Source organism: Leptidea sinapis, chromosome 32 (genome assembly GCF_905404315.1).
Source record: "Leptidea sinapis chromosome 32, ilLepSina1.1, whole genome shotgun sequence".
Classification (NCBI taxonomy): Eukaryota; Metazoa; Arthropoda; class Insecta; order Lepidoptera; family Pieridae; genus Leptidea; species Leptidea sinapis.
Genome location: NC_066296.1, coordinates 4,654,834 through 4,668,153, shown reverse-complemented (window position 1 = coordinate 4,668,153; position 13,320 = coordinate 4,654,834). Strand labels below are relative to the sequence as shown.

The following is a 13,320-nucleotide window of genomic DNA, read 5'->3' as shown; positions in this document are numbered from 1 at the left end:
GAACATGGAAGGCGTCCATTTGTCGACATTGCTATTCGGCACCATAAATAGCAAAACACCTTTTTATTTAAACTCGAATGGTCACGACAATGCAGTACACCAAATATAATAACCAGGTCTGGATACTACATATTACAATGCAACCAATTGGTAGAATAATTTATCGCCATCAATTTGGAAATTGAAACATATTAAAAAATTAATATAACATATATTTTTCTGTATTCGTTAAGTTAGTAATAATTTCGAATTATATCCTAATATATATAAATCCTCTTCCTAAACGAATGAACGGATTTTAATGGGACATACTTCAGGGAGTGCAATTTAGTCCACTTTGAGAGATACGGTAGTTTTTATTTCGATTTGGGACCTATAGTTATTTTTATTTCCAATATTGGTTTTGTATGGACATAATATTTTCTATGAGAGAATTTTTTGACGCACGGTTTGACCGTTCTGCTGTGAAACAATAATTTCATTATAACAACAGCATATTTTATGAAATAATTCTTGATGTTATGATATATTATTAACTGTTGGGTCAGCTAGTTTTATAATCAATTTTAAATAAATATGAAAGAATGTTATAATTGTAAATATCTTTATTATAAATATTTATATATTTTGACACACTACAATGGGAAGTAACTGCTTGCTCTGAATGAGCTGCTGTAAACCAGTGTTGTGTTGGAGTCTCAAACAAAAACCAATGTGAGAGAGTCAGCTCCTTTTAGCATAATACATCAAGCGCGGCACAATTCATTTTAATTTTTAAATACAATGATTTTTGTAGGTGTTTTTTTAAATAAAATCCTACAGTGTTATTCTAATTTAATTTTGTTGGAACGAAGTTCCTTACGGCAGGCTTGGAGGGGATAGGGATTTTGCTGCGCGACCAAACTGAAAAAAATGTGATAGTAAAACCGTAATAAAAAATCCGTGGAAAAAAGTGCGTGGAAAAGTGCGTGGAATAAAACCGTTAAATGAGACGTGCGCAGGCGCGACAGTCGCATACACAAGCGAGTAGAATTTGTGTCGATTCTACATTAGCCGAAGGAACTTCGTTCCTACCTGGTGTCCCAAGACACCGCATCATTTTTTTTTTATTTATTCGATTATATATACAAATATATACAACTTAAGTAAATACAATTTAATAAATTATCAGTAGGGTAATGTAAAATGTGTTTTGCAGTTCGATCTGGCGTGTCAGGAGTGGAAGCGCACTCTGGTGGGGACGGTGCGCAACGCAGCGCTACCGCTTGCACTGCTACTTACCGGCTACATCTCTGATGGGTAAGGGTTGTGCATGGACAATGTTGCAATTTTATCTAACGTCTCAGAAGTGGGAGCGCACTCAGGTGGCGACGGTGCGCAACGCAGCGCTACCACTTGCCCCGGCTATATCTCTGATGGGTAAGAGTTCTGCATGGGCAATGTTGCAATTTTATCTAACATATCAGTTGCGGGAGCGCACTTTGTTGGGAACGGTGTGCAACGCAGCGCTCCTGCTGACACTTTTTATTCCGTTTATATTTTTGATTGGTAAGGGTTGTGCATCAGCGATGTTGCAGTTGAATCTGGCGTGTCAGGAATGGAAACGCACTCTGGTGACTGCGCTAACACCTCAGATTACTAATAATTTGATAATATGTGTACATTTCCTTCCTCCAATTCTTTCCTTTTCTTCATCTGAAGGCTACATGTTAATTTCAGTTCTGTCTTCACTCTGCAGGTGGGGACGGCGCACCGCGTTCTGCATATTCTCAGGGTTTGCGGGCGCGCTGGGCCTCCTGAAGTCATTCACACCTAACTACGAGCTCTACGTCACCGTTGAGTTCTTCGAGGCTGCACTCGGATACGGTTTCACCAGCGCTGCCTACGTCATGGGTATTTCTTATCATTCCACTAAGTATGTATTGAATATCCAAAAGTAAAGATGGATATTGGAAACGAGAGTGATTTATGAATACGAGCTCTCAAGCATGGAACTAACGCAGCAGAAACAGCTCCAATTATCAATGATGTATTTGGAGAGTATAGTACTGCTACTGAATTCACCGTGCGTCTTTGGTTTAATTGCTTCGGAAGAGAAAATTTAGACTGGAAGAATGAATCTTGAAATACCAGCCAATACGGAAAATGATGATGAATTGAATGCACTTGTAGAAACTGATTCGCATCAAAGGAATAAATAATCCTACTGTAAGATAGCGAAATTGATAGATAACGAGATTAAAAATTTCGATCAAATAAGATAAGATGTTTGAATTTTTCTGTACAAAACGGTAATTTAATACTTAACCCCTTATATTAATTCAATCGCAAGATTATCTTGATTAGCTCTAGATCTAAAGTTAAGTAATTGAGTATTGGTATGATTCGGAACTAACTACTACACTAACTTCTTCGGATGACTGGCCAAGCTTTAGGCTAGGCTCCCTTAATTATATGAGATTGTGACAAGATTTTACAACTAAACGAATTATTCTATCAAAGGGAAATTTAAATATGTGTATTTTCAAACCCTTTTTTTTTGTTGCCGAAGCTGAAAACACGATTGGAATATATTTTTTCGATACTTTTTTTAATCGAAAACAGTGCTTACCTTTATGAGTTCAAATGTCTATTAATTTAGTATATGAGTAAATAGATTTAGTAATTAATGTTCTTTTCAATAATAAACATTTCAAGTACATTTCACTTCTAAAACTTAAGCCGTTGCATAACACGGTAGTAGGTATTATTAATTATTCTATAGTGTATGTTGAAGGAATTTGAGTTAGCTACATTTTGATATCGTTGGAATATCCAACGATTAAATTCCTTGGATGGTAATAATATTGAATCATTCAGAAGATAAGTGAATTAAGCCTGCTTGCTGATTCTCTAGGTTTTTAATTTGAAACTCTGCAACCTTAGTCTATAATATTTTAATTAGAATTGATAGCTACATAAGCATCTTGTGATATTTTAACGAAATATAATTGAGCGTTGAATATTATCAGGTTTGATGCTTTCGCTTTGTAGTGTGGATCTTGATACTTAGACGGATTAGATAGAATACCTTTATTTATATACGGTGTGTGTGGATTGATGCATCTATTGTACTTAATGTCTCATGTTTTACGTATTAATTTGAATTTACTTTTTTTTGACTTACTCGTGTAAGGCGTTGAGTATTTTGACGTTTGAGATCACTTTTAATATATTGTACTGAAATAATTTGTAAAAGAGATGAATCTGTAAATGTTGATTTAAAAGAGTGGCAATGAGTTTCTTGTTACTTCTTTTCATCAGCTCAACCCTTTACGAAGTAGCTTAAGTAATTTTTTTGTACATTCATAAGAGTCATTTTCGTGACCTACATGAATATACTGATTTTGATTTGATTTGATTTGAAGATAGTATCAAAGTATATTATATCATATAGGTGGATAATTGGTTTATTCAAAATGAAACAATGATTATAACCATATCTTCGAAAAAGTACACCAAGAATACTGGCTGCATTTCAACGTTGTAAAGCTAGACTGATCCGTTAATAAAATACTCATGCATAGATACGACATCAATGATAATAATAACAGTGGTCATCACTATCATCACCGATAGAACTATTATTGCGAATAAGCCTGATATTGTGTAAGTTGATAGGTTAGAGCGTGGGGCATTTATTGTTGATATCACCATTTAGTGTAATGATAACCTCGTGAAAGTGGAGATTGACAAATTATCGAAGTATCTAGACCTAGCACACGAGGTTACTGACATGTGGTATGTTGATTCAAGAATAATTGTCCCGATAGTCGTTTCCGCAAACGGTCTTATAGCAAAGAGCCTTGACAATCATCTCAAGTGGCTCTCGCTAAATAACTGGATTAAGATCCAGATACAGAAGGTAGCTATTTTGTGAACGGCATGCATCGTGCTGAAGTTCCTAAGTCTAACGACCTAACCACCGGCGGAGCTGTAGTGAACCTACGCCAGTCTTTTTTTATAAATATGTTAATTATAAATATACGAAATAAGATTCAGTTTCAATCAAATGTATAATAATCAGTAAATAAATACAACATAGGTAAAAAAGAGTTTATAACAGGTTGCAGTACAGTAGATAGAACTATTAAACCCTTATTTACTAATAAGTTCCCATTTACAATGTGTTTGTAGTTTTCGTGAGCATTAGACGCAGTAACGATAAATAAGCACAATGACAAACTCTTTCCATTTCAGACGTAAATATTTTGACTTTACATTTCGTGCTCTTCTACATTGCGCTAATAATTTTAACATAATATATTTTGAACAGTTTATAGTAGAGATTGTAGAGCTACGCGAGCATTAGTTGCGACTTCTGGCAGGCCATTATTGAATCCACTCTTCAAAGGTCCCAATCACTGAACTCTACTATTTACCACACGACTGGCGGCTGTCAAAGTGCTTTTGTGCCTGTTTGACATTCGCCATTTTGGCGTTGTTGGCCATAGCGAGAGCCTGCGGTATCAAAATAGTCCTAGTGATGACTAACTCAGATAAACAAACATCTATAGATGGTGGGAAACTATTTACTAACACAAAAAAAGTGTACTTTATTACGTTGATTCCTGAATATCAATAACACGGAAAACGAACCAAATTAATTCATAATGCAAAAATGTACGCTTCTCTCGCAGCCGTTTTGTATTATACGTCAGAATTAGTTCTCTGGATGCTCGCAAGTGGTGCTTCAAATAAATCGTGTCCTAAATATATATCCTATGACATAACATCTATGCAGAATACCTTTAAATAATTGGCTAACTTGTCTTGCTTATGATGAAGTGGAGAATCTTCTGATCAGACTGACATGACAAACACACGCATTGTATAGATGGACCCAATTAAAGGTCCAATTCAAACCCACATGCACACATTCACTCACACACACACACACACACACACACACACAATTAATTGTAAATTGTAAAATTTGGTTTTTAATCATTTCTGTTTATTTCTATATTGTTTACTAAATAAAATGTATCTGCTAAGGAAGTTGCGAGATATTCCCAATACAAGTGTCCTAAGACAACTACTGGGAAGACTCAACCACTAAAACTGTATATGTAATCTTTGAAATAAACGAAATTTATTAAATTTATTTATTTAAATAGGCACAAAAAAATTTGCTGTTAAATATATGGAACAGCCTGTCCAGGGTTATTTATACAGGATACAACAAACAACGAAATTGTAGTGTAAGTTTTCATACTAGTTGAGAAACAAAGCCATGTGTCATTTTATAAATATGCCGAGATAGATTTAAGTCCAAGCTGACAAATTGGAAGACACAGTTAGTATGGTATGTACATTTGTATCGAAACAAAACTTTGGAACAGTCGTACACAGTTCGCTAAGATAAATTTACTTGATTTGACCACTTGATTTTATCAAAAATCCTGAAGTGTAACCGGTTTGAGACCATACTTTAAAAACAACTTAATTTGTCAAGGCTCATTGGAAATATTGAAAAAAACAGGAACATGAGGATCACAAATGACTTGTATGCCCGCTTGTCATACTGTATCTATTTACCAGTGGGAAGTTTTGTACAGAATGCCAGCTTGAATGATGGGTTGTCTTAAGACAACAGCGTCTTTTTACCATCAAACAGTAGTGTACAAATATTTATTATCTGTACATGTATTTTAGATTTAAGTCCTTGTACTTATATATCAAAGTGACAAGCGCTGTCGTGTTGCCGATCAAAGTTTTTTTAATAAAAATGAGGGACGAGACGAGCAGGACGTTCAGCTGATGGTATGGTAGTTCTGGGTGTGTCTGGAATATTCAATATCCCTTACGATCAAGAGGAAGCTCTTGCTCGTGTCGTCATATTTACTGATAAAAGCTTTCCTCCCTTAATATGAAACTTGTATGACAGTGGTTGAACTGGCGCGTCCATCATTGCGTGCCCCGTTCGCCTGCGCCACCGGCGTGGCGTACGGGATGGGTGGCGTACTGTTCGCATGGATCGCCAGCCGCCTCCAAACGTGGCGTGCCCTGCTGCGAGCTGTGCACACGCCTGCCCTGTTGCTGCCGCTCTACTGGCTGCTTCTGGATGAGAGCGCGCGCTGGTTGCAGGTCACCGGGCGCACGCAGCGCGCGGCCGCTGTGATCATAAAGGCAGCCAGCTGGAACAAGGTGAGTCCCCCGCCCACTAGATACCGCCCTGCTACTGTCACTCTACTAGCTGATGTTGAAACAAGGCGCGTGTCGAAGAGTAGGCACAGTTACCGCGCGAGTTGAATGCAGTCGCCGCCTGAGGTAAAGAGTCTACAGTGTAGTGCTGTGCCGTAGTGGTCGCTTACCGTGTTATCACGTTAATAGCGATCCCACGAGACAAATAACACGTTAGTTGTTTGATTTTAATAAGGACTGATCCGAGTCCATTAGTTTCCGATCCAAAAAAAAACAATTGTTTATTCATCGCACGAGAAATGGCGAAAAATGTTTTAGAAATGTGTGTTGTACAAAGGCAGATCAGAAATTTGAGATTTAATTATTAGGTTAAATTAAATACTTACCTTTTTGTATTGTTTAAATTTATCGCCACACTCATAATTATTATCGTCATCAATTATAATTAGGTCACAGCACTATCGCTTCCTAATCTCTGCATTCAACTCGCGCGTTATCTGTGTAGTTTGTCCCCAGCCTGCTAGACTTGTCCAGATCGTCGGTCCAGCTACTTGACATGAAGACATCTCTTGAAAGTTTTAAGATGGAAGGTTCATAATGCGGATATATTGAGCTGATTGTTGTTCTGGATAGGTACGTATGGCACCGACGTCAGCCGCCGCTTCCGATGGTGCCGACCGCGCGCAACAACTTGTTAAGCCAGATAGAGATGACGCGTGCATTTCTGTTTTGTTGCACTCCGGGTGATTTCATGAGTGTAGCGTTTTTGAAAATATTTTATGAAATTTAAGGATAAAAAGGTAAATCAGAATATTCTGTAATTTCAAAGTCAAACAAGAAGTCAAATAAACTTTATTCAATTAGGCTTAAATTAAGCGCTTTTGAATCGTCAATATAAATATTTTTTTTAAATTACTAAATTTACCATATGTTCGGAAAAAGTTAAGCTTGTGAGAACAACATACAAGAACTCAAAGATATACAATGATAGTGTATATCGAAATAAATAAATTTAAATAAATACAAACTATATCGTATCCATACAAAAAGTAGGTAAAGATATTAGCTATCATATCGATTCAATATTGTAAAACCTGTCGTTTCTCACATGTCAACAACAGCAGGTATATTACAAAAATCGATATCCGAAGTTTCAGTCCGAAATGAAAGAACGACGAACTTCGAATTAAATCCTATTACTAAATTACTTCGGATCCGAATAGTGCGGACGGTCTTCGTTTCGGAACCATAAACATAACCATAAAAAGTGAAGTTGTAGTTACGATCATAATAATGTCAATCAGCGAAAAAATAAATGTCAGAAGACGAAATGTCTGATCGCGAGCTTTGTATCTATCTTCGGATCCGAAACACAGGAAAATGTACGATCCGTCAACCGAAACTTCGTATTCCGAATTTGGTAATAGTTTTGGTAATAGCTCCTCATCGTTTGCAGGTTACTCTTCGTAAGAAGTCGGTCCTGGACGCCCTGGAGAGCGCCAACGAGAGCGGCGGTGATGACCGTGGCGGGTGGCTAAGTGTGCTGCGGTCACGCGTGCTGATGCTGCGATTGGCCACTTGCAGCTTTTGCTGGGTCGCCGCCGCCTTCGTGTACTACGGGCTCACCATCAACTCCGTGGCCCTCTCCGGCAACAAGTACACCAACTTTGCGCTCAACATGGCGATGGAGATCGTGGCTTCGCTGCTCATCATGATGGCGCTAGAGCGGATTGGACGACGGCTCAGCATTGGCACCGCGTTCCTGCTGTGCGGTGTTACGAGCATCTCGCCCTTTTACTTGTGTGAGTCGCACCAAATCTAATATTCCAATTAAATTGATGAAATTAATCCCATAATTATATATAGGTACATGACGGGGGAAGACTGGTCAAATCATCAGGATGCTCGTGGTTATCCATTTTTGAGGGTGTTGAACACGACAGCAAGTAAAACACAGTCTTACAAACACAAGGTATAATCAGCAACAAACGTTACAATCGTAAAAGTAGGAACACTTCACAATTAACACAGTATAATGTTCCCGGCATTTGCATACGACACAAGCGCCTCGCTCGGTAGTTCTTCCCTGACTGACTGCCTGAGTGCCTGCTCGCCCGGCCGCTCTTTCCCGCACTCACACCGCACGCCGATTACACCCGAGCTAAGACGAATACCGAATCATCTTCGTACTATCTTCTTGGCTCGTCGTTCTTGACTACGTCCTAGTTCTGTTCTAAGTAGAATGATAAAAGAAAGAAAATATATTTATTTAGTTCAAAAATATATTTGCAAACATAATAATCATACACATAGACATAAGCTTTGAACCAAAAGGTCGTCTGCCCAGCTTTATGTTGTGAAAGTTGAAACTAGCCACAACGCTGGTATTCTGCAGACGCCTATGGGTAAGTTGCTACGCAAGTAAACATAAAAAATCAAATCTTACAAATAAAAATTTAATTATGAACAGAAATAAAATTGTGCACAAAAATATAATTATGAAACAATTCTCATAGTTCAAAAATAAAATTAAGTAAACTTAAATAAAACAAGACATGTAACCCAATAATGTAAATTACTAATAACAAAGAAAAATTATTTAAAATGAAACTTGGATAAAAAAATCTGAACATTAGGTAAATGATATTTAAAATTCGTCATAAAAATTCTGCTTAGTTGGTATATTTTTGGGTTGCTAATAAATAAATACAGAGCTTTAACCTAAAAGTTCTAATAGATGATGATGATGCTCATTATTGTCCAGAATGGGATGGAGGGATTTCTTTTGCTGCCTAGTAAAAAGGAAATCAGACGTTAGGTAATGAGGGCATGCTTCCAGCGGACCCGGACGCACTGAACGGGATGTACTTCGCCGGCAAGCTGGCGGTCACGCTCGCGTTTAACTCGCTGTACGTATTTACTGCCGAGATGTTTCCGACGTCTGCGCGCTCCTCCGCGCTGGCAGCCGCCTCGCTCGTCGGTCGTCTTGGGTCCATCCTCGCTCCACAGACGCCACTGCTTGTAAGTATTGCCTGTTCGACTCCCTTCGTGCTTCGTTCGACGAAGGTTCGAAGGTTTTCGGTGAAGGTCATTATTCTCTATAAAATGCTGCGATGACCCACTTATAAAAACTGACTCTCTACATTCACTATTAATAAATAATCGCTTTAGATTCCGTGTTGGAGCAGATTTCCACTGCTGAGTTCACATACCATGTTCGCGACTTCGATTAAGCATGTGATCTGACACAACTAGCTATTGAGGCGACGCAAATCCCAGAAGCAAAAGATCATACACCTTGCTAGTTTACCTTCTGTTGACCTCTCATCCAGCCGGCTACATAGCTTACGTTGACCCTCCAAATTCATATATTTTTATTCAAAATAGGATTCATAATCACTTATTGAACTTCAAAAACTACCACTCATTCAAAATAAACTGCCTCAGATCTGAGAAAAACGGCCGGAAGAAACTCCTCCTTTGGGGTTGTCGCACTGGTCCGGAGCACCGTGCCGATCACGCATTCCGTTGTCGCCAGGTGTGGTACTATAGTCCGGCACAATAGCATGAGATGCGGTATTTTTGCATCCTACCTATGTTAGACTTAGAATTCGCTGGACAATCCAGATGCCACTGTCGACTATGGCTGCAAGGTATGGCATTCATTCTGTTCTCCTCGGTGCCTAACGATCAAATCTCAATCATACTTTGACCACTCTGCAAAATGGGTTCTGCCGAATCTTGAAATGCTATCAGGCTTGGGTCAGTGAGTTGATATCTAAATTTGAAAACACTAACGAATTTAAAAAACACGACTATCATATCTCCAGATCCGTCAAAAGAGTTATTGTTAAGGCGAAGTTAAAGCACATAGGCAGAATTGGTGAGCAGCTTGCGTCTTCTCTCGGGAACTCTTGTGTTCTGTTCACTCGCCAAGGCTGGAAAAGCAAGGAAACTTCTGCCAGCCTATCCCTCCGTCGCTTCACAAGGACAATAACTTGCTGGCCTATGATGCTCTTTTCACGTCCACCATCAATCACTATTTATTCCGCGGTACGACTGATATGTGCTGGATGTAAAATTCCAGCATGGTAGTGCTGCGGAGATGTGGTCTGGAATTTGTGGCGCCGGTTAGCTTTATCCCCAATAAAGGTGTATATGCATTGACATTACATTCCAAAGTTATGAAGACGATTGTCAACCACTTAGCTTTTTCGCTGATCGGAGCTTTAAGGTATTATCATTATTTAACATTGCTAGCAGGCAGTTGACAGTGCCATCATAGTTAAACAATTGGTTCCTTGTAATGGAAGATATTCCTCGCATGAGAGATTATTTCTAAAGTACTACCAGAATATCTGTTCCAAAAGAAAATTCACTTCTTATTCATATCTAGTTTGCCGACTTAATGATGTAATTTTAATTCCCATGAATTTGTTTCAGAGTACCACAGTCCAAGCGATACTGTACGGCGTGGTGTCGTTATTCGCGGCTGCCGCCGTAGCGCTTGTGCCGGAAACACGCCGCTCTCCGCTGCCGCAGAATACCAGCGGAGCTGCACAAATGGGCGCCGCTAGAGTAGCGAAACGGCGAACGACCACCGCACCCACCCCGCCACCAGCGCCGGCACTCACCAGAATCACACCACGACGCCAGCCCCACGTCGCTTCCGCCACGCCAGCCACGCCAGTTGACAGTGCTCAAGCTACAGTCTCAACATCGACGAACTGACTGTTGCGAGACCAAATTTGATATGCAATCCTAAAACTGGTTGTCAATCAACAAGCTTTTGACAGGAGTGTGGGATGAAGTCTATGAATTTCCATGGGCATCCCAGTGGAAGGCTCCTTTGCACAGGATGCCGGCTAGATTATGGGTACCACAACAGTGCCTATTTCTGCCGTGAAGCTGGAATGTGTAATCATTATTGTTTCGATCTGAAGGTCGCCGTAGCTAGTGAAATTACTGGGCAAATGAGACTTGACATCTTTTGTCTCAAGGTGACGAGAGCACTTGTAGAGCCGCTCAGAATTTTTGCGTTTTTCAAGAATCCTGAGCGGCACTGCATCGTGATGGATAGAGCGTATTAATTACCATCAGCTTAACGTCCTGCTCTTCTCATCCCTTATTGTCATATATAAGAGTGAGCTAGGTTGCAATCAATAGTACCACCTGATGTCGAAAACATTGAACAGATCACACTGGAGATCAGAAACTACACAGAGTATTGGCAGATAACTCATTGGATCCAAAAAGAGTCAGAAGTCAGGGAACAAACTACAATAGAAATGCGCGAGTTAATTAACAATACAATTGAAGGAGGTGATTCACAAAACAATTGAGAGAGATGACTCACAAAACAATGAGAGAGGTGACTCAAAATAAAACTGGGTGGGCTGTGCCTCACGATAAAAGAGAGTGAGATGATTACTATATTATGCCCTAGTCCGAAGAAAACTGGAAACAAGCACCTGTGTCTGGATCGTACGGAAAGTACGGACTATTATTAGAAAAAGTGCAGAAGGCCTTCCTAAGATACCTGTACAAACGTTGCTATCGATATTATCCTTTCATGTATAAGTACAACCAAATTTCTCTTAGGTTGTTTAGGTTTTAATTCCCAGGAGGTCAGGCGGACTTGTGATCAGCTAAAAATTATGTGTAGAATTTTACGAGAAGACGTTGATGCTCCAGATCTTCATGAGCAATTATGTCGTGTACGTGTCCCTAAATTCAATAATCTTCGCCTACGAAAATATAAACTTTTCGTGGTCCCGCTTTATCGCACCGTTGCCCGAGCCATGGCACCTATACCGCGTTCATTGGCATCTTTCAACGCGCGGACAAGAATGCTCAATGGGATCCATTCAATGATGGGTGGACTTCCCTAGTTTCTGAGATACTATAAGGTATGCTGAGAGCATTGAAATTGTATACTTAATTAATTAATTCTTTAATATTTTTTTGTTTCGTCTAATTAGTGTAAGTGGCACTGCCGTGCTAATAGAACAATAAATAAATAAATGATAAGCAATGCAATTAAACGTGTTGACTCACAATACTATCTTACTATCTTGACTTTAACACGGCCAAATCTAGTGTGCTCTCTATATGCATAAATGCTATTTTATAAAATAATCGTTTGTGTCTGTATAATAATTAAACTTAATTCTATACCTGTAAAAAAATAATATTTAATATATCGAATAATGTTATTCTATATTTCTCATGTCCAAGTTACGTCAGTTGGTGCTGCCGAAGATAGCAAGCGTCGTAAATATGTCGGTCTCAGTGAGTCATACATCTTTGTGCCGTTTGTTGTCGAGACACTTGGCCCGTGGGGCCCAGAGGCCCGGAGAATGTATAAAGTTCATCTACGCACCTCAATAGGTCTACTGGCAACCCAAGCGCTGGCAGCTATTTTTCCATCAAAGGAACAGCCCAGCTATCCAACGTGGAAATGCTACCAATATTCTTGGTACGCTTCCCCGTAATAACAGTTTTTATTTTGTGTAACCATAGTATTATAAATATAGTTATAAGATAAGTTTTGTTAATAATAATAAAATAATAATAATAATAAATTAATATAAATAATAAGATAAATTTAATTAAAGAAATGAGAAAAAAAAAGAAATCTGTTATAAAACTTTACTTTTGATGGAATGAGTATTCTTATCTATATAATATATGTAAGAGATTTCCACGTATATTATATATAGTCACTCATCACGATAGGCATTTGGACAGATTCAGGGGACAGCGCCAGGGTGCCTCTGGATGTGTGGCCTGACGCCGGGTGGCAGAAGGAGCTGGCCCCGGCGGCAGGCCCGCGTGTCCTGTGCGACAGTGTCGGTCCGTCTGCAACCCAGGTCGTACGAGCATGGCTGACGCACTGAGCTGGCACTCCCACCTGCCGGCACTCCCAGCGAGTGGCGCCCAGGATGAGTGGGAATTTAGGATACGTAAGCTTGCCAAGCGGCCTGCAGTTGGGTGGCAGAAAAAGCTGGCCCCAGTTGCAGGCCTTCATCTTCCGATGTGGTGATCGTTGTCGAGCCCGCGTTTACGACCGCCCCCTTGGAACTAAACTGGCACTCCCACCTTTCCCCCACTCCGGGTGAGTGGCGGACAGGG

The 13,320-nt window shown here is 39.5% G+C and overlaps 1 protein-coding gene and 1 long non-coding RNA gene across 2 annotated transcripts in view; one reads left to right on the top strand and one right to left on the bottom strand.

Annotated features, from left to right (window-relative positions):
• The window catches only part of LOC126974422 (organic cation transporter protein-like), a 34,486-nt gene extending 21,270 nt beyond the window's left edge, over positions 1-13,216 (top strand). The window contains exons 3-8 of the mRNA XM_050821911.1: positions 1,199-1,299; positions 1,739-1,893; positions 5,930-6,189; positions 7,643-7,988; positions 9,026-9,207; positions 10,630-13,216. Coding sequence (XP_050677868.1) covers positions 1,199-1,299; positions 1,739-1,893; positions 5,930-6,189; positions 7,643-7,988; positions 9,026-9,207; positions 10,630-10,917 — 1,332 coding nt within the window. The 3' untranslated portion in view covers positions 10,918-13,216. The remainder of the gene's footprint in view (positions 1-1,198; positions 1,300-1,738; positions 1,894-5,929; positions 6,190-7,642; positions 7,989-9,025; positions 9,208-10,629) is intronic.
• The window catches only part of LOC126974509 (uncharacterized), a 289,593-nt gene that overhangs the window by 153,896 nt on the left and 122,377 nt on the right, over positions 1-13,320 (bottom strand). The gene's annotated exons all lie outside the window — the stretch shown is intronic.